At 50.9% G+C, this 25,215-nt stretch overlaps 1 protein-coding gene and 1 non-coding gene across 14 annotated transcripts in view; one reads left to right on the top strand and one right to left on the bottom strand.

Moving 5' to 3' along the window:
• Positions 1-25,215, bottom strand: part of TNFRSF8 (TNF receptor superfamily member 8) — an 80,665-nt gene that overhangs the window by 54,937 nt on the left and 513 nt on the right. For 2 of the 13 annotated variants that reach the window (XM_063631826.1, XM_055261426.2), the window contains exons 1-2: positions 24,878-25,039; positions 5,082-5,169 (exon numbers count right to left, since the gene is read on the bottom strand). The exons of 1 other annotated variant lie outside the window; for it this stretch is intronic. Coding sequence is in view for 2 of the 12 variants with exons in the window: in XM_055261425.2 (XP_055117400.1) it covers positions 5,082-5,169 (88 nt within the window). In the remaining 10 variants the exon portion in view is untranslated. 10 more of the 13 variants (XM_055261425.2, XM_063631821.1, XM_063631825.1 and 7 more) reach the window with 9 other exon arrangements.
• Positions 11,631-11,734, top strand: LOC129472827 (U6 spliceosomal RNA). The gene has a single exon (XR_008654097.1). It is a non-coding gene; the product is annotated as a U6 spliceosomal RNA (small nuclear RNA).

Consider the following 25,215-nt stretch of genomic DNA (forward strand, 5'->3'; position numbering starts at 1 on the left):
AGACAAGTCATGACACACGGAAGGAGTGTTGGGAAAGTGGAACCATGGGAGACACCAAGAGCCCAGAGCCAAGACCTTTGAGCTGGCTTGGGGTCAGGGAGGACCATCCCTCCATCCATCCATCAAACGTTTATTCCTCTTTTTTTTTTTTTTTTTCGAGATAGAATCTCGCTCTGTGGCCCAGGCTGGGGTCAGGGAGGGCCTACACTTAAATGAACCCTGAGGAATGCAGAGGTGTGAGTCAAGCACACAGGAACAGTGGGGGGCCAGGCGGTGCTGTGAGGGGGCTCTGCTGGGACAGTGTCAGAGGGCACAGGGGAGCCCAGCACACTCAGCTGAAGCCCAGGATGAAGAGGGACTGGGCGGGGGGTGAGGGAGGGGGAGGCGGCAGGGGCAGCAGCTGTCATGCCAAGTGGGCGTGTCCATGCACGGAGCTGGGCTTTACCCAAGGGCAGCGGAAGCTGGGGGAACCCACAAACCCCTCCTCCTCCTCCTTCCTGTTCACAGCCTTTGGAGGAACCCTCAGCTCCTGGGACAAGATGGAATACACCTGCCATGCTCCCTACCTAACACTTGGCCTGGCCTCACATCCTTCCCCTGAACCTGGGCAGGCCTCAAACATCTGCAGGAGAGACCCCTTCCTGTGGGGAGTGAGTCTGCACACAAAGAGAGGGTGGTCCAGGAAGATGGAGAACAGGAAGGGCTCTGTAGCCCCCGCATGAGCTCTTCACTCGTAAACTCTTCTGCCTCCCAAATTCGAGGCCTTGGAGGTCAGTATCAACCACAGCTGAAGAGCTCAGGAGACTGCGCTAGGTGGTCACGTTCACGGCCCAGCTGAGCCACTGATCTGCATGTGGCCTTGTGCAAATCCCTGAACCCCCTGATGTCCAAGTTTCCTCTCTGGGTTTCTTGTCAGGATTGAAGGAACTAAGGTGGGTAAAGGGCCCAGCACAGTGGCCAGCACATAGCGTGCTCCACTGGTATGAATCGTGGCCATTGTTATGAGTCAGTGAATGAGCTCCCCGTCACCAAGAGTATGTAAGCAAAGGGCTGGGGACCTGCTCTCAGGAATGCTGGAGAGGGCATCACAGGCCTGGGTGCAAGAAGGGATTCGAAGACATCTACAGTTTTCAATCTCAAAGGTCCCTCAGCTTCCTTCCTCCAGCAACCCGCCCACGTGCAAACCCAGCCACACAGCTGAGTGCTGGCTGCAGAGGGCGGGCAAAATGTCAAGAAATTTCCCCAAGAGATCAAAGAAGGGGTTTTTGTGGGTTTTTCTTTTTTCTTCTCTGGCTACCCGGAAGCACAAGGTCAATAAAACACCAGTAAAATGCCCCACCCACCATACCAATATGGAGTATTCAGCCCCAGCCAGCACTGGGCCTTGGAGAGGGGAAGTGGGGAGAAGGGAGCCCCCTCTTCCTAAGTCGCAGCTTTTAAGTGGAGGGAGCCTGGGACCTGAGATGTCATTTTTCTCTCCAGCCACTCCCCATCAAGGCCCTGCCAGGCTGGGGTCAAAGGGGCCAGAAGAGGATGAGAAGGAAGTGTCTTTCTCCTTGTGGCTGGGATTGTGGGTCCCATGAAAAGTCATAGAGCACTGTGGGCCACTCCATTCCAGAGGATAAAAACCACAGCAAGCGGACCCTGGGAGAACTGAGTGGGAACCACCACTAAGCATCAGGCTAGCAAGGGAAGGCCTCATGGAGGAAGGGGTTCCAGAATTGCAGCAGGAAAGGATGGAGGGGAGGGCATCCCACATGGGGACAGGCATGTCCAAAGGCCCAGAAACTAGGACCGGCACAGTGGCTCATGCCTGTAATCCCAGCACTTTATGAGGCCAAGGCGAGCAGACCACTGGAGGTCAGGAGGTGGAGACCAGCCTGGCCAACACGGTGAAACCCCATCTCTACTAAAAATACAAAAACTAGCTGGGTGTGGTGGCACATGCCTGTAATCCCAGCTACTCAGGAGGCTGAGGCAAGAGAATTGCTTGAACCTAGGAGGTGGAGGTTCCAGTGAGCCAAGATCGCACCACTACACTCCAGCCTGGGCAACAGAATGAGAGTCTATCTCGAATAAATATGTAAATAAGTAAAAAGGCCCAGAGACTTGAAAGCATGCAGCAGTTCCTGTAGAATGGCCAAGGGAGAAGAAGCTGGGAAGGTGAAAGGTGACCCCATTATAAGAATGAGAAGCTGGGCATGGTGGCTCAAGCCTGTAATCCCAGCACTTTGGGAGGCCAAGGCCGGTGGATCACCTGAGGTTGGGAGTTTGAGATCAGCCTGACCAACATAGAGAAACCCCGTCGCTTCTAAAACTATAAAATTAGCCAGTCATGGTGGCACATGTCTGTAATCCCAGCTACTCGAGAGGCTGAGGCAGGAGAATCACTTGAACCCCGGAGGCGGAGGTTGCAGTGAGCCAAGATCGCACCACTGCACTCCAGCCTGGACTACAGAGAGAGACTCTATGTCAAAAAAAAAAAAAAAAAAAAAAAAACAAAGAGAGAGAGAAATAAACGTTTGTTGGATGGATGATGAATGGATGAATGAATGGATGGAAGGAAAAGTAGATGAGAAAATGGCCAGGAGAGGGGTAGGTATATGGATGGGGGGGTGAATGGGAGGATAATTGGAGGGATATGGGAAGGGGATGGTGCTATGGACTGAATTGTGTCCCCCACAAAGTTCATATGTTAAATGTGTTGAAACCCTAACCCCCAGTGTGACTGTATTTGGAGATAGGACTTCTAGGAGATAATTAAGTTTAAATGAGGTCATAAGGATGGGGCCCTAATCCAGTGGGATTGGTGGCCTTATGTGAAGAGGGGGAAAGAGAGAGAGAGACAGAGAGAGAGATCAATCTTCCCACCATGAGAAGACTGTCATCTGCAAGCCAAGAAGATAGCCCTCACCAGAAACCAAACCCTGCAAAAACCTTGATCTTGGACCTTCAAGCCTCCAGAACTGTAAGAAATAAATGTCTATTGTTTAGGTCACCCAGGCTATAGTATTTTGTTATGGCAGCCCCAGCAAACTAATACAGATGGGTGGATGGATAGGGGCTAGATGAGAAGAAAAATGGAAAGGGGATGGGAGGGGTGGGTTAGTGAGTGGTTAAAAAGATGGGTGGGTGGGCAGGTACATGGATGGATGGGCAGGTGAGGGGGGCAGGTACTTGTATGGGTGGGTGGATGGCCGATCAGTGAAGCACTGAAAAAACCAGGGGACCCACCTGATGGATCATTCAAAATCAACACTAAACCAAAAATAAAAGCCAGAAAGTCCAATAGCACCCAACCCATTACTTTCGCCCATACAATGACTACTTTGAATCATTGTTGGAAATACAAATCAAAATCAAATACAAAACATCAAATTCTTTCCAAAAATGTTTCCCTCTGTCCTTTGGTGGCCTGAGCACGAGCCTGGTCTGAATCTCATGGGGGAGTTAAGAGGCCACAAGTCTAGGAACTGACTGACCTGGGTTCCCGAGCAGCTCCAGTGGAATACCCCTGATGGCCATAACCTGTCACCACTCTCCAGACAGCACAGCTGGGTGGATGGGCCCCTCCGCCCCCACTGTCGGAAGCCCTCCAGACGATGCCCGCCCACTTGCAATGGCCTGCTGTCCTCAAAGCAACAAGTGGCGACAATGAACCAGACACACACAGACTCCCTCCCACCCTTGCTGGCACAGCTAAAGGCTGATGTCCCTGTGACAGTCTCTGTTCCTGGAGGTCAGAGACCACGAGGGCATCGTTATGTCCTGCCCCGCCCATCTAAGACCACTGGTTGTGCCTCGAGGCTTTTGATAATAACCACAGGGGCAGAAATGCCTCATGACCCTATTCCAGCTGCTTATCTCCTCAGGCCTAAGAATCATCTGCAAAATGGAAAGAACAACACTCACCCTAGCTCCAGAAGGATTTCCCGGTAATCGACTAGAAGTCAATCAAGGTGCTGGGGGTTGGGGAGCATTCCAGAAAGGGAGCTCTGGTCTGGGAGACTGGTCTCAGAGAAATCTATTGTCCAGGTTGTCCCGGGATAAACGTGTGTTCTGAGCTAGGGCAGTCAAGAACTGCAAAGAGGCCAGGCATGGTGGCTCATGCCTGTAATCCCAGTGCTTTGGGAGGCTGAGACAGGAGGACTGATTGAGCCCAGGAGTTCAAGACCAGCCTGTGCAGTATAGCGAGACCTTGTCTCTATTTTAAATACAAAAAAAAATTAGGCCGGGCACGTTGGCTCATGCCTGTAATCCCAGCACTTTGGGAGGCTGAGGCGGGTGGATCACCTGAGGTCAGGAGTTCGAGACCAGCCTGGCCAATATGGTGAAACCCTGTCTCTACTAAAAATACAAAATTAGCTAAGTGTGGTGGTGCATACTGGTAATCCCAGCTACTTGGGAAGCTGAGTCAGGAGAATCGCTTGAACCTGGGAGGTGGAGGTTGCAGTGAGCCGAGATTGCACCATTGCACTCCAGCCTGGGCAACAAGAGCAAAACTCCATCTCAAAAAAAAAAAAAAGAGAGAGAAAAAAAAGAACTGCAAAGGGCTTCCAGGCCCCAGAAATGAAGGGTGGTCAGAGGATGTTGACAGCCCAGGCTTTGAGGTCTCTGAGCCCTGGGCCCCAGCCCTGATCATTCCACTATCTCCCAACTGTGTGACCCTGGTCATCAAGGGAAGTGGCTGGAACTTAACCTTGTCAAGCCCCAGTAGCCTCATCTGCAAATTGAGTGTAATAAAGGATCACTGCAAGCACTTAATGAGATGATGCAGTGCATATAAAGATCTCCGACTCATGGATAGTAAGTGTCCAGTAAAGGGCAGCTCTAAGTTAAAAATAAAAACTCATGGAGATGGACGTTCTTGTGGCAGCAACAAACACAGTCTCAATTCTACAGCCCTAGCCTTCCGAGAGAGTCCCTGGACTCTGCGACGCCAGGAATGACCTGCAGAAAACTGTAGCCAATTATGACAATGACGGGTGGCTCCAATTTCCCCACTCATCAATCCCCCAAGAGGGTCATCAATTGAGGACAAATTGCCCCCCTTCTCCCCACCCCCAATGCCCCCCACTCACCCGTGGGGCAGCGGTAACAGCACCTCCTGACAGCCTTGTCATAGTAGTGGCTGGGGTTTCCATGACAGGTGTCCTCGAAGGGTCGATCCTGGCAGGTCAGAAAAGCTGGTGAGGCCAGGTGGATCCCAGATATCCATACTCCCTCTGTCCCCACCAGTCCCAGGAGGCCTGAGATGGAGCTTTGTATTATAAGAGAGAAATCAGGACGAGAACTCCTGATTCCACAAACCCACACTGCCCTTGGTCTTCCCCCTGCTACTCCAGCTCAGGCCAGAAACTTTAGCGTCTCCCTTGACTCTCTCCTCTCAAACAACCTATCAGCAAATTCTCCTGGCCCTTTTCATACCATAATCATCAGTACCTTCACCTGGGGCTAGTCACCCTCCCCTCGCCCTGGGATTAACATAGTTGCCTCCTACCTTGTTTCTGGGATGGGCCCAACAATACAAATTTCTGATAAACGTATTTGTTGAAGTCTAACACACCCGTACAAAAAAGTGCACAGATCTCAAGTTACAGCCAACTGCATTTTTACAAGATGAACGCACCAGGCAATCAGCACCCAACTCATCAAACAGGACCTTGCCAGCCCCAGCTCCTCCGTCATCCCCCCTCCCACACTCCTCCCAGAAGGCTGATTTCTATCCCTCTATTAGTGTTGACTGCTTTTGGATTTTACATAAAGTAGAATTACACAGTCTATTCCCCTGCAATCGGCCTCTTTAATTCAGCATTATATTGTGAGACTCATTCGCACTGTTGCAAATAACAGTTGCTCATTTCTGTCCATTGCTTTGCAGTATAGCATTGCACAAATGTGCACAATTTGTCTAGTCTACTCTCTTTTTTTTAATTTGTTGAGACAGAGTCTTGCTCTGTTGCCCAGGTTGGAGTGCAGTGGTGCAATCTCAACTCACTGCAACCTCCACCTCCTGGGTTTGAATGATTCTTGTGCCTCAGCCTCCCAAGTAACTGAGACTACAGGTATGTGCCACCACGCCCAGCTAGTTTTTGAATTTTTAGCAGAGACAGAGTTTCACCATGTTGGTCAGGCTGGTCTTGAACTCCTGACCTCAAATGATCCACCCGCCTTGGCCTCCCAAACTGCTGGGATTACAGGTATGAGCCACCACTCCGGGCCTGCTCTTGATAGACATTCCACTTTTTGGTTATTATGATAGTGCTGCTGGGAACATTCCTGTACACATGTTTTAGTGTCCAAATGTACATGCTTTGTTGGCTATATACCTAGGAGTGGAACTGCTGGGGCATAAGGAATGTTCAGTTCTGATAGATTCTCCATCCAGGCTTCTAAAGTAGTCGTACTAGTAGGCACTTCCCTGCAGTGTCTGAGGATTCCAATTGCTCCACATCCTTGACAGCACTTGGTGATGTCAGCTTTTAAAACTTTAGCCATCTTGTTGGATCTGTAATGATACCTCATTGTGGTTTTTATTTGCAGTTCTCTGATAAGTAATGTTGTTGGGCACCTTTTCCTATGTTTATTAACCATTTAGGCATCCTTTTTTGTAAGATGCCTATTCAGGTCTTGTGGCCATTTTTTTTTAATTGGGTGGTCTGGCTTTTCTTATTGATGTGTGGGGTTCTTTACATATTCTAGATACACGGCTTTTGTTGATTATTTGTCCTTCAAGTATCTTCTCACATCCTCTGGCTTGCCTTTTCACTTTCTTTATGGAGGATTTTGATGAACAGACATTCTTAGCTTTAATAAATTACATACACTAATCTTTTCTTTTATGGTTAACGCCTTTTTTTGTCCTGTTTAAGAAATATTTGCCCACTCAGTGTCACTTAGATATTCTCCTACATTAACTTCTAGATGAGATTGTTTAATCGTTCATATTCAAGTTTCATTCTTGTACATGGTGTGAAGTAGGGGTCGGAGAGGCTCACTCTTTTCAGGAAGGTGTGGTTTTTGTTTTGTGGGTTTTTGTGGGGTTTTTTTGTTTTTTGTTTTTTTTTTTTGAGACAGGGTCTCACTCTGTTGCCCAGGCTAGAGTGCAATGGTGCAATCATGGCTCACTGCAGCCTCAGCCTCCCAGGCTGAAGTAGTCCTCTCTGTTGCCTCAGCCTCCCAAGTAGCTGGGGCCACAGGCTTGCACCCCCACACCCAGCTAATGTTTTATTTTTTTTTAGAGACTGGGTCTTGCTATGTTGCCCAAGTTGATCTCAAACTCCTGAGGTAAAGTAATCCTCCTGCCTCAGCCTCCCACAATGCTGGGATTACAGGCGTGAGCCACCTGGCCCGGCCTCAGGAAGATGTGTTTTTAACAAGTCCCCCGTGTGTTTCAAGAGTTCTTTGAAAGTGAAGCCCCATCATAAGAAAGGGTTCAAGAGAGAAAATTCTTTGTTGAGATTCCAGGGAAGGAGTTTTGTCTTTCCAGATGGAATGACAGGGGAACACCATTGCACTTTTCTGGAGTGATCCAGGATGTGAAACTTCTGGAGTGGAGCGAAAGGGAAAAGAAGGGAAGCAGAAAGTGAGGCAAGAGAAGGGAAGCAGGAAGTGAGGCAAGAGAAGGGAAGCAGGAAGTGAGGCAAGAGGCAGGGAGGGAGCCTTGTAGCATTTCCATGTCTTCAGCATCCAAGATGGTGCCTGGCAGAAAGGAGGTGGCCCCTGGTGCAATGTGGGGCTTTCTTGGTTTAGGGAAGGGAAGCAGAAGCCACTTTCCCCCAGGAGAGAGGCCTGGCTGGCCTAAGGGGCTGCCTGACTCTTCTCTCCACTTGAGGGAACAGTGAAGCTTCCAGCATGTTCAGGAGGCAGCAGAGAGCAGCAGCATGGCTGGAAGGTGGATAAATGGGGTGTTGGTTACATCATTCTTTTTTTTTTTTTGCATGTCTGAAACATGTCGCCATATTAATTTGAAATAATACATGAACCTGATATTTGCCCAATAGTCACATGGCGCTTGAGTTGTCTCCCTTCTCATTTAATCCAGAGCCCAGGGCCTTGAGGACACCCTCCTCCCTCCAGCAGGAGAGGAGAGTGTCCAGGGAGCAGAGTGTCCTCTCTTAAGTCACCCAGAGAGCTCCTGGTAGCCTCTTCAGGGGGGCAGGAACCTGCCAGGACACCCGAAGTGCTCCTAACCCACAGCATCTCATCAGGTGAGTTCAGTAGCCTGCGCCTGGGGCTGGCTGGAGGTGTGAGGGCTCACTGACAAGGCCTGCTGAGTGTGGGAACATTCTGGGTCCTTGTCCTTGGTCTCCCCTCCCGGCCTGCCTGCTAATCTCACTGACAGCTCTGGAGTCTAATGGGGACCATGGGCCCAGGCCCTGCTCACTCTGCTGGGGCCTGGGGCACACCTGGGGGGCTCTGGCTGCTTATGTTTCCCTCCTGCCACCACACCTGGGTCAATGGAGGGGTAGGGGGTGCAGAGAATGGGGAGCCCATGGTATTGCACATTACTCCCTCAAGTCTGGCCTTGGGTGCCTGCTTTCACACAACTCCTCCTTTACACAATCCTAGCTCTTTGGGGCCAGATCACTACCCCATTTTACAGATGAGGAAACTGCAGCCCAGAGAGGTGTAGCCACCTGCCCAAGATCACACAGCAACTAAGTGCAGAGAGGTTTGAGTTTCACTGTGTCCCCAATTCTCCCCCATCTCTGGGCCACAGGCTACCCGTCTTTAAAATAAAAAAATCCCAGGGCCGGGTGCAGTGGCTCACACCTGTAATCCCAGCACTTTAGGAGGACAAGACAGGAGGGTCAGCTGAAGCCAGGAGTTCGAGACCAGCCTGGCCAACATGGCAAAACCCCGTCTCTACTAAAAATACAAAAAAATTAGCCGAGAGTGGTGGTGGGTGCCTGTAATCCCAACTACTCAGGAGGCTGAGGCATGAGAATTGCTTGAATCTGGGAGGTGGAGGCTGCAGTGAGCTGAGATCGCACCATTGCACTCCAGCCTGGGCAACAAGGATGAAACTCCATCTCAAAAAAATAAATAAATATAGGTATTAAAAGCCCAAATATCCTCAAAAGAGCATTTCCAGGAGAAACAAGCTTGACCACTCTGCTATCAAGTTCCCACTGACCCACCGAGTCTGCCATGAAGAAGATAGAAGACAACAACACACTTGTGTTCACTGTGGATGTTAAAGCCAACAAGGACCAGATCAAACAGGCAGTGAGGAAGCTCTATGACATGGATGTGGCCAAGGTCAGCACCCTGATTTGGCCGGATGGAGAGAAGAAGGCATATGTTCCACTGGCTCCTCATTACAATGCTTTGGATGTTGCCAACAAAACTGGGATCATCTTGGCTGGGTGCGGTGGCTCATGCCTGTAATCCCAGCACTTTGGGAGGCTGAGGCCAGCAGATCACCTGAGGTCAGGAGTTCGAGACCAGCCTGGCCAACGTAGAAAAACCCCGTCTCTGCTAAAAATACAAAAATTAGCCAGGCATGGTGGTGCATGCCTGTAATCCCAACTACTCAGGAGGCTGAGGCGGGAGAATCCCTTGAACCCAGGAGGCGGGGTTTGCAGTGAGCCGAGATCGCGCCATTGCACTCCAGCATCAGCAACAGAGACCCTGCCTCAAAAAAAAAAAAAACAATAGAGAATTAAAAAATAAAGTAGTGATAATAATATGTGTATACATAAAGAGAGTGAGAACACAGGTGTACGAAGCCACACATGTAAATAGCGTCTAAAGGACACCAAATGCTGGGAGGTGGTGGCTTCTTTTCAACAATAATTCTCGGTAAATCCATAGCTTGCCACCGGAGGGCAGTCTTCTTGCTGTGCGGAGGGGCCGTGGGCTCTCAGCTGGGATGTCCAGCCTGTGCCTCTCAAATCCCCTTGGAAGGAGGAGCAGAGGACTTGGGACCCCATTTTCCATGTGGGGCCGAACGAGGAAGGGGCACCCCCTTCCCCTTACACAGGCCCTTCACCTGTCCCAGCTCCTGGTGGAGAAGGAGGCAAGGGCCCAGGCGTCTGCCCGCCGCCCAGAGAAGCCTGGCCCTGTGAATTTCCAGGCCCACCTTGCCTGGTTCATCAGCTCCCGCTGCCCTGGGGAAGAGAGAGAGAGGGGAGCTGGGATGTGCTCGGGCCCCTGCCTGGGAGGGAAGAAGGGATCAGAAAGCGAAGAGTGGGAGGGGGAAGCCCAAGGACTGGAGGGGGGGCTTTTAGGTGGAGTTCCCCGCAGGTTCAAGGCAAAGTGAGGTGTCCACAAGATAGTGAGCTGTGCAACCGGAGGCCCTCGGCCCTACCTTAGTGACATCAAGATAAAGAGAGGGTGGCCTAAAACCTTACCATTTTCAGGTCTGTCTATTTTCAGGTCTGTCTATTTTCAGGTTGGTTTGGTTTTCCCTACAAGACCAGTTAAAGTTCACTTTCAAAAAGCCCCACCTGGTCTCAGCCGGACCATACCTGTGGGAGACGAATCTAGAAGTTGTGGGGTGGGCGGAGAGTCAGATCAAATGCAAAATCCCCGAAGGGGCCAGAGCTGAGCAGGGCCAGCGAGGTAAGCACCCCTCCCCTCCCTGTCTCCCGGGGATCTCCACCGCTGTGCGCTCTATTATTCAAGGTGAGGCCCTGGGCCAGCAGCGGAGGCACCACCTGGGAACTTTCTCAAAATGCAGAACCCCAGACCTCCCTAATTGGAATCTGCCATTTTAACAAGAGCCCCATGGAGTTTGAGATGCGCTGGCCTAGCAGAAGCTGAGCAGAAAGAAATGCAAATGCTGGAACGGTTTGCTTTCCATAGCAAAAGTAATTCTAATAGCCAACAGCTGTCAACCCATTTTACAGATGGGGAGACTGAGACATAAGGATGAGAAATCTGCCCAAAGTCACACAGCTGGTCAGTGTTAGAGCCAGGATTTGGCATGTGCTCTGATCGCCAGCTTCTGCGGCCTGGGGTGGGGGCGTGCTGTAGTCCAGGGCTCTGAGATCCCTGCTCCCCACTCCCCATGAGACTGAGCGTTTTTTTGTTTTTGTTTTTTAAGACAGAGTACTCGCTCTGTCGCCCAGGCTGGAGGGCAGTGGCGCGATCTCAGCTCACTGCAACCTCTACCTCCCGCGTTCAAGCAATTCTTCTGCCTCAGCCTCCCAAGTAGCTGGGACTGCAGGCGCTTGGCACCACACCTGGCTAATTTTTGTATGTTTAGTAGAGGCGGGGTTTCACCATGTTGACCAGGCTAGTCTCGAACTCCTGACCTCAAATGAGCCACCCACTTCAGCCTCCCAAAGTGCTGGGATTACAGGTGTGAGCCACTGTGGCTGGCCGAGACTGACTGCTTTTTGAAATGCTTGCTTCTCCCTGGCCCCCAACTTATCACTAGTTCTGTCTGTTTAACCTGCAGTTTTACCTCCACATCTACCAGCTCTTCCTCACTTTCCCGCCATCTGGACTTGACAGTGGCCACCTGAGGGTCTCCTCTCGTCCACCCCATCCACCACACCCAGCTCACAATGCAGACACCAGACTGATCTTTTGAAAACACGATCTACTGTCTTCCCCTCCATCCTACTGAAGACCCTCAGATGGCTTCCAACCCAGCTATGAATAAAGCCCAAAGTCTTGTGTTCGCTTCGATAGCACGTATACTAAAATTGTAGCAATACAGAAATTAGCATGGCCCCTGCATAAGGATGATACGGAAATTCATGAAACAGTCCATATTAAAAAAAAAAAGAAACCCAAAGTCTTAACAGTGGCCCAAGAGGCCCTGCCCTCCTTGTCTGCCTGTGAAGCCCCTGGTACTCTCTCCTACGAGCCTCTTTTTGCCACTGGCACCCCATGGGGACCCCACTCCCTGCAGCAGCCTGTGTGTGCTGTTTCCCTGCCTGCACTAATCCCTAAATCCAGTGCACCCCCATTCATCCTTGGGACCTCACTCATGAGTGCCACTTCCTCTGGGAAGCCCTCTCTGATCACCGCCATCCAGGTCACTTGCTGTGTCCCTACCGGAAGCTTTAGGGGACTGTTGGTTTCCCTGCTCACTAAGGTTGTTGGCAGAATTCAGTTCCTTGTGGTTGTAAGACTGAGGTCTTGTTTCTTTGCTGACAGCCAACTAAGGGCTGTTCTCTGCTTCTAGGGACTGTGGCATCCTTTGGCTCATGGCCCCCTTACTCCATCTGCAAAGCCGGCAATGGTGGGCTGAGTCCTTCTCGCATCACATCTCTCTCTTTGCCTCTATCATCTCTCTCTAACACAGCCAGGAAGGGTTCTCTGCTTTTAAGGATTCCTGTGATTAGATTGGGCCTGCCCTGATAATCCAAGATAATCTTCCTGTCTCAAGATCCATAGTCTCGGGTTCCAAGGATTAGAATGTGTGGACATTTGGCAGGGCGCAGTGGCTCGCACTTATAATCCCAGCTCTTTGGGAGGCTGAGGCAGGAGGATCACTTGAGCTCAGGAGTTTGAGACCAGCCTGGGCAACACCGCAAAGGAGAAAAACCCGTCTCTGCAAAAGATACAAAAATTAGCCAGTTGTGGCGGAATGCACCTGTAGTCCCAGCTACTCAGGAGGCTGAGATGGGAGAATCTCTTGAGCCGTGGTTGGGCCACTGCACTCCAGCCTGGGTGACAGGGTGAGACCCTGTCCCAAATTAACAAAGTAGAACGTATGGACATTTTAGAGGACTATGCGTCTGCCGCCACACCCTCGCTCCTAAGCAACCACTAGACTATGCCACCACATGCCGAACTCGGTCACCTCCTAACTGTAGGACTCTGAACCCCTCTCTCCACACTCAGTGCTCACTTGAGCTCCAGACCAAGAGACTACCTAAAACTAAAGTCATCCTCCTCCCCCTTTTTAAACACACCCACAGGTACACAGGGTCCATCCCTGGCCACAGGCAGCACTTCTCACAGTTGTCCCACCTGCAAGCAGGTGCTGAGTTGAGCTTCCCCCAGTTCCTGCATAGCTGAGAAAGAGTGTGCAGGGCCCCATGCTGCCTGGCCCCAGGGTTGGAGATAAAACCCAAAGACAGTGGACACGGAAACAGCATAGAGGGTGGAGCCGGGAGTCCCTGGCTGGAAGGAACTCAGGGACAGGCAAGCACCTTGAAATGATTTTTGTGTAAGAGTTGAAGAAAGAAGAAAAAAATATGAAAAGCGGCTTACCAAAGACAGGTTTATTTTGGAGAATAAAACAGTCTGGGCGTGGTAGCTCAAGCTTGTAATCCCAGCACTTTGGGAGGCTGAGGCGAGCGGATCACTTGAGGTCGGGAGTTCGAGACCAGCCTGACCAACATGGTGAAACCCCATCTCTACTAAAAATACAAAATTAGCCGGGCGCGGTGGCTCATGCCTGTAATTCCAGCTACTCAGGAGGCTGAGGCAGGAGAATCGCTTGAACCCGGGAGGTGGAGGTTGTGGTGAGCCGAGATCGCACCACTGCACTCCAGCCTGGGCAAGAAGAGTGAAACCCCGTCTCGAAAAAAAAAAAAAAGAAAAGAGAGAGAGAATAAAACCGAGAAGGCCTTCTGGCCAATTTTGGTCAGCATTTTTTTAATGGACTAAGGGTATTTAAGGGTTCTGGGATGGGCTGCTTATCGCAGGCTAGGAATGTTTCTGTGTGGAGGAGAGATTTACTGTGTGCTGGGAATGTCTCTGGTCGGAGGGGAGGTTATCTCAGGGCTGGCATGTCTCCAGTCGGATGGGGGTGTTTATCTTAGGCTTGGAATGTTTCTGGTTGGAGGTGTCATTTGTGGTTTATGGTCATGCTGACATTAGCCGTTAGGCTGATGTTTTGGGGCTGGATTTAGGCGGTTTTTAATCAAGGAGAATTTAAAACGGCAATGCTTGTCCAAGATGGTGACGCTCCTGCTCTGACAGTTAGCAAGAATCATACCATCCTCACTGGGTCCCCAGGACCTAGAGTGATATATTCATATATGTGCTCATATACGTCACCTTACATGGCAAAGGGGAATCAGGGTGGTAGATGGCATTGAGGTTGTGAACCCGCTGACTTTCAGATGGGAGATTCTTCTGGATTATCCAGGTGAGCCCAGTGCAATTTAAGGGAATTTAAAAATGCAAGAGGGAGGCAGAAGAGAGAGTCAGGGAGTCAGAAAAAGAGATGAGTACGGAAGTTCTTCACTGTCATTTCCCAAATAGTGTTTCATCAAATGCTGGGGCTACAGGATGGTAACAGATGATAGGCAGAAGAATACGGCCAGGTGCAGTGGTTCACACCTGTAATCCCAGCTCTTTGGGAGGCCAAGGTGGGAGGATTGCTTGAGCCCAGGAGTTCCAGACCAGCCTGGGCAACATAGCAAGTCCCTGTCTCTATAAAAAAAAAAAAAAAAAAAAAAATTTTTTTTTTTTTTTTGACAGAGTCTCACTCTGTCGCCCAGGCTGGAGTGTAGTGGCACAATCTCGGCTCACTGTAACCTCTGCCTCCCAGGTTCAAGCGATTCTTCTGCCTCAGCCTCCCGAGTAGCTGGGATTACAGGCACGTGCCACCACACCTGGCTAAGTTTTGTATTTTTAGTAGAGATGGGGTTGCACCATGTCTTAAACTCGTAACCTCAAGTGATCCACCTGCCTCGGCCTCCCAAAGTGCTGGGATTACAGGCATGAGCCACTGTGCCCGGCCTAACAAACATTTTTTTTAATTAGCTGGGCATGGTGGCACGTGCCTGTAGTCCCAGCTACTCAAGGAACTAAGGTGGGAGGATTGTTTGAGCCCAAGAATTTGAGGTTACAGTGAGCTATGATTGCAACACTGCACTCCAGCCTGGGCAATAGAGTGAGACCCTGTCTCATAAATAAATAAACAAACAAACAAACACAAATAATCACTGGAGTCCATTTGAGAGGTTTCCGTTTTAGATCACGGGGCCTCTCAGCCTTTGATGTGGTTACTTACTCTCTGATTCTCCAAGGAAGGATATGGGGGCTAGTCAGAAAAATCTGCAATGTTTCTCAAACTTTGTTGGCCATAAAACCTTTTTTTCTCAGAACTGCCATTGCTAGAAACTGAGTTTGAGGCTGGGCGTGGTGGCTTACGCCTGCAATCCCAGCACTTTGGGAGGTCGAGGCGGGCGGATCACTTGAGATCAGGAGTTTGAAACCAGCCTGGCCAATGTGGTGAAACCCCCTCTCTACTAAAACTACAAAATTTAGCTGAGCGTAGTGGTACATGCCTGTAATACCAGCTTCTCAGGAGGCTGAGGTAGGAGAATCTCTTGAAGCCGGGAGGTGGAGGTTGCAGTGAGCCAAGATCACGTCAGTGCACTCCAGCCTGGGTGACAGAGTAAGATTCTGTCTCAAAAAAAAAAAAAAAAAAAAAAAAGAAAGAAAGTAACTTTGGGACATGTTGCCTTTGGCACTAGGGAAGCATTAAAGGGTTTCAGGATCATTAATGTGGTGGGGAGGTGGACAGGATGGAGGAGAGCGAGTCCATTTTAGCAAGGTCACGTCTTGAGTCCGAATTTAGCAACTGCTCGATCCTCACTTCCCACCAAGAAATCCCTCCTGCCTCACAGCAATCCCGTACCGGCTCCATGAGCCAATTGTTGAGACTGCAGGGATCCTGAAGGTTCCAGGGCCGAAGCTGCATCCTTAGCTACAACTAAGGATATTGGAGCTGCATCCTTAGCTACAGCTCAGACGGGGTAAAACCCACCCAGCCCTGAAGTACATTCCTGGGCAGCAACAGCCGCCACGGGACATTGGCAGCTACAAAGAATAATGTAGTGGGCGGGGCGCGGTGGCTCCCACCTGAAGTTCCAGCACTTTGGGAGGCCAAGGCAGGCAGATTATTTGAGGTCAGGCATTTGAGACCAGCTTGGCCAACATGGTGAAACCCCATCTCTAGTAAAAATACATAAAAATTAGCCAGGTGTGGTGGTGGGCGCCTGTAATCCCAGCTACTCTGGAGCCTGAGGCAGGAGAATCGTTTGAACCCGGGAGGCGGAGGTTGCACTGAGCCATGATCTCACCACTGCACTCCAGCCTGGGCGACAGAGTGAGACTCTGTCAAGAAAAAGAAAAAGAGAAAGAGAAAGGGAAAGGGAAAGGGAAAGGGAAAGTAAACGGAGAAAGAGAAAGAAGAGAAGGAAGGAAGGAAGGAAAGAAGGAAGAAGGGAGGGAGGGAAGGAAGGAAGAAGAAAAGAAAGAAGAAAGAAGACAGAAGAAGAAAAGAAAGAAGAAAGAAGAAGGAAGAAGGAAGAAAGAAAAAGAAAAGAGAGAAAAAGAGAGAGAAAGAAAGAAAAAGAGGGAAAGGAGGGAGGGAGAGAGGAAGGAAGGAAGGAAGGAAGGAAGGAAGGAAGGAAGGAAGGAAGGAAGGAAGGAGATGGATGTAGTGGACTTGAAGAAAAAGGAAGCAGGGCCCAGCTCCCCGGGAGTATTTGACTTTCTGATCCTCTTGGAGGTGCCTTAGGTTCCTGCGCCAGCCTCAGGCCACTTGCCCAGAAGAGGCTTGTGTATTTACTGTTTGTTTGTTTGTTTGTTTGTTTGTTGGTAAGACAGGGCCTCGCGGTCACCCAGGCTGGAGTGCAGGGCTGCGATCATGAACGCGGCTCACTACAGCCTTGACCTCCTGGGCTCAAGTGATCCTCTCACCTCCGCCTCCTGAGTAGCTGGGACCACAGGTGTGCACCACCATGCCCGGCTAATTTTTTGTTGCCCAGGCTGTTCTCAAACTCCTGGGCTCATAAGATCCTCCTGCCTCGGCCTCCCAAAATGCTGGGAATACAGGCGTGAGCCTTGGCGCCCAGCCTGGTGTGTTTCCTTGCCCACCTCCCTCTCCCAGACTGTGTGTGGGGAAGGGGCGGGGCACATGCCCCCCAGACCGTTTGGAGAGAGAGAAAACTCTTGGTCTGGCCGCTGCGTCCTGGCCTCCCTCACCTGAATCAAGAGTGGGAAGGGTGCCTGCCCAGGCTGGGAAGGTGAAGGTGGGGTTTAGGAGTTTCCTGGTCTCGGCAGGTTGGAACCATTTCAGGACACTCTGTGGAGGCCACACTATCTGTGCACGCACTCTCTGAGAGCAGGAACCGTACCTGGCAGGCAGCAATCAGTCAAGAAAGTTGATGGTTGAAATGAAGCTGTGGGCGACACCTCTAGGAGTTCTTAGCCCCCTGGAGGACCCAAGAACCCAAGGGGAACATGCTGGGTGGGGCTTCCAAAGCAGGCCCCAGGCTCGCCCCAACCACCCTCACTGATGTGCTGTTTGACCTCTGACCCCTTCTGCTGCCTCCAGAGCCCTGGGCAAAGCTGGCGAGGACAATGGCACCATCTGTGGTGCAGAGCCTCATCACTGCAAACTCTGGAGCCTCCTTCCCCCACTGACCCAGGCGGAAGTAAAGATGGGCTCCTCTGGACTCCCGCAGGCCCCAGACAGTCCCCCCACACAGTACTGGCCACCCTCTCTTCTGTATTCCCCTTCCCACACTGCCACCCATCGAGGGCAAGGACTGGAACTGGTTCATCTCCATGGCTGTATCCACAATGCCCCGCATACAACAGGCACCTAATAAGGCTCACCTTTATTTACACAGCACTCACTATGTCCAGGAGCTGCTCTCAGCACTTGACACATATTAACTCATGTCATCCTTACACCAGCCCTACAATACAAGGTAGCTACTGTTATTAGCCCATTTTATAGATGGGGAAACTGAGGCACACAGAGGTAACTTAACTTGCTCAAGGTCACCATTTAGTGTCAGAAGCAAGGGATAACCTTGACAGGCTGACAAAAAAGTTCATACCTTTAACCAAATGCTCTACTATCTCTCAAAGGTGGCTCATGCCTATAATCCCAGCACTCTGGGAGGCCGAAACAGATGGATCACTTGAGGTCAGGAGTTCGAAACCATCCTGGCCAACATGGTGAAACTGCGTCTCTACTAAAAATACAAAAATTAGCTGGCATAGTGGCACGTGCTTGTAATCCTGGCACTTTGGAAGGCCAAGGCAGGTGGATCACTTGAGGCCAGGAGTTTGAGGCCAGCCTGGCCAACGTGGTGAAACCCATCTGTACTAAAAATACAAAAAGTAGTCGGGCGTGGTAGTAGGTGCTTGTAGTCCCAGCTACTCGGGAGGCTGAGGCAGGAGAATCACTTGAACCCAGGAGGTGGAGGTTGCAGTGAGCCGAGAGATTGTGCCACTACACTCCAGCCTGGGTGACAGAGCGAGACTCCGTCTCAAAAAAAAAAGAGAGAGAAGAAATGTGAGGATGGAAGGAGAGTTCAGAGTGATGCAGGGCCAGGGAACAAGGAACACAGGCAGCTTCTAGAAGCTGGAAAAAAGCAAGGAAACATTTTGCTACAGCCTATCCAGAAGAAAAACATAGCTCTGCTGCCTTATCATAGACTTTTTTCTTTTTTTTGAGACAGAATCTTGCTCTGTCACCCAGGCTGGAGTGCAGTGGTGCAATCTCAGCTCACTGCAACCTCTGCCTCCCAGGTTCAAGCAATTCTTGTGCGTCAACCTCCCGAGTAGCTGGGACTACAGGCACGCACCGCCACATCCGGCTAATTTTTAGCAGAGACAGGGTTTCGCCATGTTGGCCAGGCTGGTCTCAAACTCCTGGCCCCAAGTATCTGCCCACCTCAGGCTCCCAAAGTGCTGAGATTACAGACTTGTCATAGACTTTTGACCACCAGGGCTATAAGACAATACCTTCATGTTGTTCTAAGCCACCAAATGTGTGCTAATTTGTTATAGCAGCAAAAGAAAACTAGCATATACTGTAACCAGGATGAATAAAAGAGCCTATGCTTGGGTTGGAATTAATGAACAGGATAATGTGGGGGCCAAAAAAGGGAGTCTTGGACTAGGTTAATAGAAGTAAGGTGAGTCTACTGGGGACTGGTCTTTGGCCCAGGTGGCACCAGGACTTCTACAGTCGACTCTGATACTCAGAGATCCGTATCAGCGGCTTGAACTCTGTAGAGAGCTCCACACTTCAGCACCCAGCCCCCACTTGAGCATGGGCAAAATAGAACTTTTCTCCAAAACACCTGTTCTATCCTTCGCTTGTTTTTTCCCACATCCCAAAATGACACCTCCATGCAGCCAGATACTGAGCTCCCAAATAGAGACAGGATCCCTGATTTCCCTCCTACCCTCTGTGCTCCCACCAGACCCACCCACAGGTCCTGTTGATTCTAGCTTGAAAGCACATTCCAGCTGGGCACCGTGGCTCATGCCTGTAATCCCAGCAATAGAAGGCGCAGGCAGGAGGATCACCTGAGCCCTGGGAGTTTGAGACCAAACTGGGCAACATAGCGAGACCCTGTCTCTACATAGGCGGGCGGATCATGAGGTCAGGAGATCAAGACCATCCTGGCTAACACGGTGAAACCCCGTCTCTACTAAAAATACAAAAACAAAATTAGCTGGGCACGGTGGCAGACGCCTGTAGTCCCAGCTACTTGGGAGGCTAAGGCAGGAGAATGGCGTGAACCTGGGAGGCAAAGCTTGCAGTGAGCCGAGATCACGCCATTGCGCTCCAGCCTAGGCAACAAGAGAGAAACTCCATCTCAAAAAAAAAAAAAAAAAGGCCGGGCGCAGTGGCTCATGCCTGTAATCCCAGCACTTTGAAAGGCCGAGGCGGGTGGATTACAAGGTCAGGAGTTAGAGACTAGCCTGGCCAGCATGGTGAAACCCCATCTCTACTAAACATACAAAAAATTAGCCAGGCATGGTGATGTGCGCCTGTAGTCCCAGCTATTTTGGAGGCTGAGGCAGGAGAATTGCTTGAACCCGGGAGGCAGAGGTTGCAGTGAGCCGAGATCGCACCACTGCACTCCAGCCTGGGCAACAGAGAGAGACTCCATCTCAAAAAAAAAAGAAACTAGAGTTCAGCATATCATGAAGATCGTCTAAATGCCAAAGCTAACCCAGGATGGCGTGAGCTGCCTCAGCAAGGAGCGAGCATCCTGTCACGGGGGGCATACAAGCAGAGGCTGAATGAAAGTCCCTGGAGCCATGCCCGACCCAGAACAGCTGCTCATTTCAGATCTGCTGAATGCATGCATGCATGAATACTTGCATGTCACCAAAGGACTTAGGCATGCAGGGAGTAACTAGACTGAGCCATGTATAAAAAGTCCCTCCCCACCAGCGAGGCCACGAGAATGCCCAGTGGTTTTCAACCATAGATACCGGAAGAAGGTCCCCCACCCCCACCCCAGTATCCCCTGGGCGGACCTGGGAGGGGAGAGAGAGAAGTGGAGAACTGGTGTGGCCCAGAGCTGCCTTTTTTTGACATTCTGTGTGTCTAGTCTGTGGCTTAGGTGGGCTCTACCCCAACCAGTCCTGGAACTGTAGGCAAGACTCCCCCCTACCTCTGGGCCTCTGCACTGAATCCTTGTCTGTGAAATGAGGACCGTGATCACAGATGGGCCACACCCAGGGTCAGTGCACCGGCTGGACAAGCTGGCCCAGGCTGGGCTGATCTACCGTCATTGCCAAGGGCCCTCGAGCCTCCAGGACTCCCCCGGCCCAGACACAGTCATCCTTCAGCCCCATTTTCCTTCTGATGATTGTCGTGATGTGAAGAAGGGTGATGAGGGAGTATGCAAACCTTGGAATGAATCACGATCTGCTCAAGAAACGAGTCTAAGTCAGATATGAGTGGGAGCAGAAGCAGAAACTTACAGTAAACGTCCCTCCTTCCGGCACTCACTGCTCTCAAGCTGAGTAACATGACTCCCTGACCCCAGAACACTAGTGCTGCCCCAGGAAGGGATGGCTTTGACAAGCCAGACCCTCCTTCCACTCCTTCAGGGTCCCCTCCTCTCCAGGTCCCCCCATCCTTGCCTCCCTGCAGGATTTGAGCAGCCCTGGAAATGTCCCCTTTGCAAAACAAAACCAGAAAATCTCTCCTGCCCTCTTGCCACTCCCTGAAATTCCACCATTAGCACTCCACTGTATGGGGTAACTAGCTAAGCTTTTAAAGTTAAATCACTAGGTGGAGGTGTCACACATAGAGCTTTTCTATCACCCCAGCTAAAATTCCTCTTTTTTTTTTTGAAACACAGTCTCACTGTCACCCACGCGGGAGTGCAGGCTCACTGCAACCTACGCCTTCTGGTTTCAAGCGATTCTCCTGCCTCAGCCTCCTGAGTAGCTGGGATTCCAGGCACCTGCCACCATGCCCAGCTAATTTTTGTATTTTTAGTAGAGACAGGGTCTCACCACATTGACCAGGCTGGTCTCGAACTCCTGGCCTCAAGTAATCTGCCTATCTTGGCCTCCCAAAGTGCTGGGATTACAGGTGTGAGCCACGGCGCCCAGCCCCAGCTAAGATTCTTTCATGAGAACCTTCCTGGTCCCAGCCTGCACACTAACCCAGAGCAAAGATGCTTACATCTGGCTGGAATTGGGGATATGTGGATGTGGGAGGAAGGCTTGTTTAGCCTTAGCACTGGCAAGGAACATGATGTTGGGGGAATTCTAAGTCTACAGAGTTCACAGGAAGGCTGGGGCTTCCCCCGCCCCGCAACCCCACCCCGTGGTGCCTGGATGAAAAGGATGGAGCTATGGGGGAATAAATTTTTCTCTGTGGATATGCACCAGTTAATCATGGGTCGTATTACAAAAAACACAATTGCACAAGACAGTGATATGAAGCATCAGAGGCCAACTCTCAGATGGTGAGAGCTAGCAAGAAAGCATTCCTGCCTCAGAATACCAGGTGAAAAATGATGGAGTCTTGGGAAAAATCAAGTAGAGGTGAAAAAAGAACTTCAGGATGGGCATGGTCGCTCACGCCCGTAATCCCAGCACTTTGGGATGCCGAGGTGGGAGGATCACTTGAGGCCAGGAGCTCGAGACCAGCCTGACCAACATGACGAAACCCCATCTCTACTAGAAATACAAAAATTAGCTGGGTGTGGTGGCAGGCGCCTATAATCCCAGCTACTCAGGAGGCTGAGGCAGGAGAATCACTTGAACCCAGGAGGCAGAGGTTGCAGTGAGCTGAGATCGCGCCACTGCACTCCAGCCTGGGAGACAAAGTGAGACTGTCCCAAAAAAATAAAAAAAAATTTAGGCCGGGGGTAATGGCTCACGCCTGTAATCCCAGCACTTTGGGATGCCGAGGCGGGTGGATCTCCTGAGGTCAGGAGTTCAAGACCAGCCTGGCCAACATGATGAAACACCGTCTCTACTAAAATACAAAAGTTAGCCAGGCATGATGGTGAGTGCCTGTAATCCAAGCTACTAGAGAGGCTGAGACAGTAGAATCGCTTGAACCCGGGAGAGGGTGGTTGCAGTGAGCCAAGATCCTGCCACTGCACTCCAGCCTGGGGGCAAAAAGGAGTACTGTGTTGGGCAAGTAGCCCCTTCCCCAAAGACTCCCTGACTCCTGCCAAGAAATGACCTAGTGCCTGAGCCCAGAGAGATGCTCAGCTTCCCCGGTAGGCGAGAAATGCAAATTAAGGCAACAAGGATATAACCCTTTTCACTAATCACATTAAGAAAAATTAAAATGCTGATAAGATCAAATGTCGGTTAGGATGTGGGAAAGTTACTACTCTCTTGCACTGCTAGCGGGAGGGTAAATTGTCCAGCCACCCTGGAAGGCAGTTCGGCGGTGTCTTTTAATTTGAATGCATTTTCACCCTGCAACCTCAGTATTCTCTTCTCAGTCTCTTGTCTAGGAAAGAATCACAGACATTTATTTCCAAAAGCATCCATATAGGGCTGTGCACTGTAATAGCGAACAAAGAAAGAAAGAAAGAACAACGGTGGCAACCTTAGCACCCATCCATCCAGGATATAAATAAACTATGAAACATCTAATTTGGCAAAAGATCACATAGCATTTTAAAAGATAGGCAGAGGATCTGTAACTTTCAGCATGGAAAGCTCACAAAGATGCCTCATAGACATTATAAAGCCAAATGAAGAACCATATGTACCGTAGGGTATAGTATATGGAAAACTCTATATATGTCTATTAAAACAATATAAATATGGACATGCATTTATAAAGGTCTGCAAAGGAAACACACCAAATCAATTATGGTGGTTACATCTTTGAAGGGATCAGGATGAGGCGGTGTCAAAAGACTTGGCTTTATCTGTAGCGTTTATAGTTTTGCTTTGAGAATATATTTATATATTCCTTGTGCAATTAAATATATAGTATTTTTATTTTAAAAAGGGTATGGGAGGCTGGGTGCGGTGGCTCACGCCTGTAATCCCAGCACTTTGGGAGGCTGAGACGGAAGGATCACTTGAGGTCAGGAGTTCGAGACCAGCCTGACCAACATGGTGAAACCTCATCTTTACTAAAAATACAAAAATTAGCAGAGTGTGGTGGCACATGCCTGTAATCCCAGCTACCTGGGAGGCTGAGGCAGGAGAATCACTTGAATCCGGGAGGCAGAGGTTGCAGTGAGCCGAGATGGAGCCATTGCACTCCAGCATGGGCAACGAGAGTGAGACTCAGTCTCAAAAAAAAAAAAAAAAAAAAGGCCAGGCACGGTGGCTCACGCTTGTAATCCCAGCACTTTTGGAGACCGAGGCGGGCGGATCACAAGATCAGGAGATCGAGACCACGGTGAAACCCCGTCTCCACTAAAAATACAAAAAAAAAAAATTAGCCAGGCGTGGTGGCGGGCGCCTGTAGTCCCAGCTAGTCGGAGAGGCTGAGGCAGGAGAATGGCGTGAACCCGGGAGGCGGAGCTTGCAGTGAGCCGAGATTGCGCCACTGCACTCCAGCCTGGGCGACAGAGCGAGACTCCGTCTCAAAAAAAAAAAAAAAAAAAAAAAGGTTTGGTATGAGAGTTCAGGCTGCAGTGAGTTATGATCACACTCCAGCCTGGACAACAGAGTGAGACCCTGTCTCTAACATAAAAAAAAGTGGAGGGGGCTTCACTCTACAGAAAGGAAGCACATGAGCTTCAGCCGCCAAACCAGCAAAGCCCCCCAAGCCCCTCTCACATCCCTTCCTTCCCTTCATCTCCCCAACACCTTAGCACCCCAAACTCTTACCTTCCCCCAGGTGAGGGCTTGCAGAGCTGGGACAGGATGTCTCTAGCCAGGGCTTTGTCCCCTCTGCCCTCTCGGGGGGAAGGGGAGAATACCTCACATTGCCCATTGGAGATGGAAATGGGCACCTGGCTGTCCCCTTTGCTGCATAGATCCTCCCTCCTGCCTAAAGCCCACTCTGCCACTCTCCTCCCACTGCCTAAGGTTCAGATGACTAGAATTGATCCATAGCATGGAGTCCTCTCTTCCTGTAGGATTAAAGGGGAACTGGGTCTTCCCTCTCCCCCACTGTGACCCACCGCTGGACCAATAGCCTGCTCCTTCCTTTCCCTCTGTATCATTTAGCAGGCATCCACTCACACCTACTATGGTTCTATGCAGGGGTCCACCAGGGTCCTGGGTCAGCTGAGGGCCTCTCTCTCCAGCAACCCTTGGGCTCAGTGAAACACGCCTGGTTACTTTGCGTTCTCCCCGCAGTGATTAATTTGGCGCTGGCCACTGGTAAGTGCTGTTTTCCTAAAGCAGTCCCCAAACTCAATTCTGAGGCAACCCACCACAGACTTCAGCCCCACCACTGACCTTCTTCCAGGGACAAATGCCCACCACGTGCTCCAGCGAATTCAATCCACAGCGTTGCTTTGCCGGACGCGGATTGGGGAAGCTAATCCCGGTGGTCCTGCACCCTCACCCCACTCTCACCCACAGCCAACTCTCCCTCCTTTCCTTGACCCTCCAGCCAGTGGCCAGCTTAGGGAGGGGGCAAACAGGGGACCGCGCACACAACAGGGTAGAGCGCCGACGACCAACCTCCCATGGTCGAGGGAGGCTCCATCTGGCCTCCCGGCTACTCCCACGGCCTCACCTGATCTGCCCAGGACCCGGACGGGCCCGCAGGTAGGCGGGATAAAGAGCGCCTCCCGCGTATGGCAGTGCTCTCAGTCCAATTCACACTGAATGAATGAATCAGTCCCAGCCATCGGGGCGGGGGGGTGAGGGGTGAAGCAGGCGCCCCCCCCCCACTAGCCCTTCAGCCAGCCTCCCACCTGTGGGTGCTTGCATATTCCTGTGTTCCTGCTTGTCACCCGCGCCCCCTCACCGCAACTGGGCAGGGAACGGGGTGAGGAGTGTCCTCCCTTGCGTCCCACGCACCCCACACACTGTCCGGGCTCTGGACCGCCGGGGCCTCCCCAGGCGCCTGTC

The sequence above is a fragment of the Symphalangus syndactylus genome, chromosome 22, assembly GCF_028878055.3.
Source record: "Symphalangus syndactylus isolate Jambi chromosome 22, NHGRI_mSymSyn1-v2.1_pri, whole genome shotgun sequence".
In the NCBI taxonomy this organism is placed as follows: domain Eukaryota; kingdom Metazoa; phylum Chordata; class Mammalia; order Primates; family Hylobatidae; genus Symphalangus; species Symphalangus syndactylus.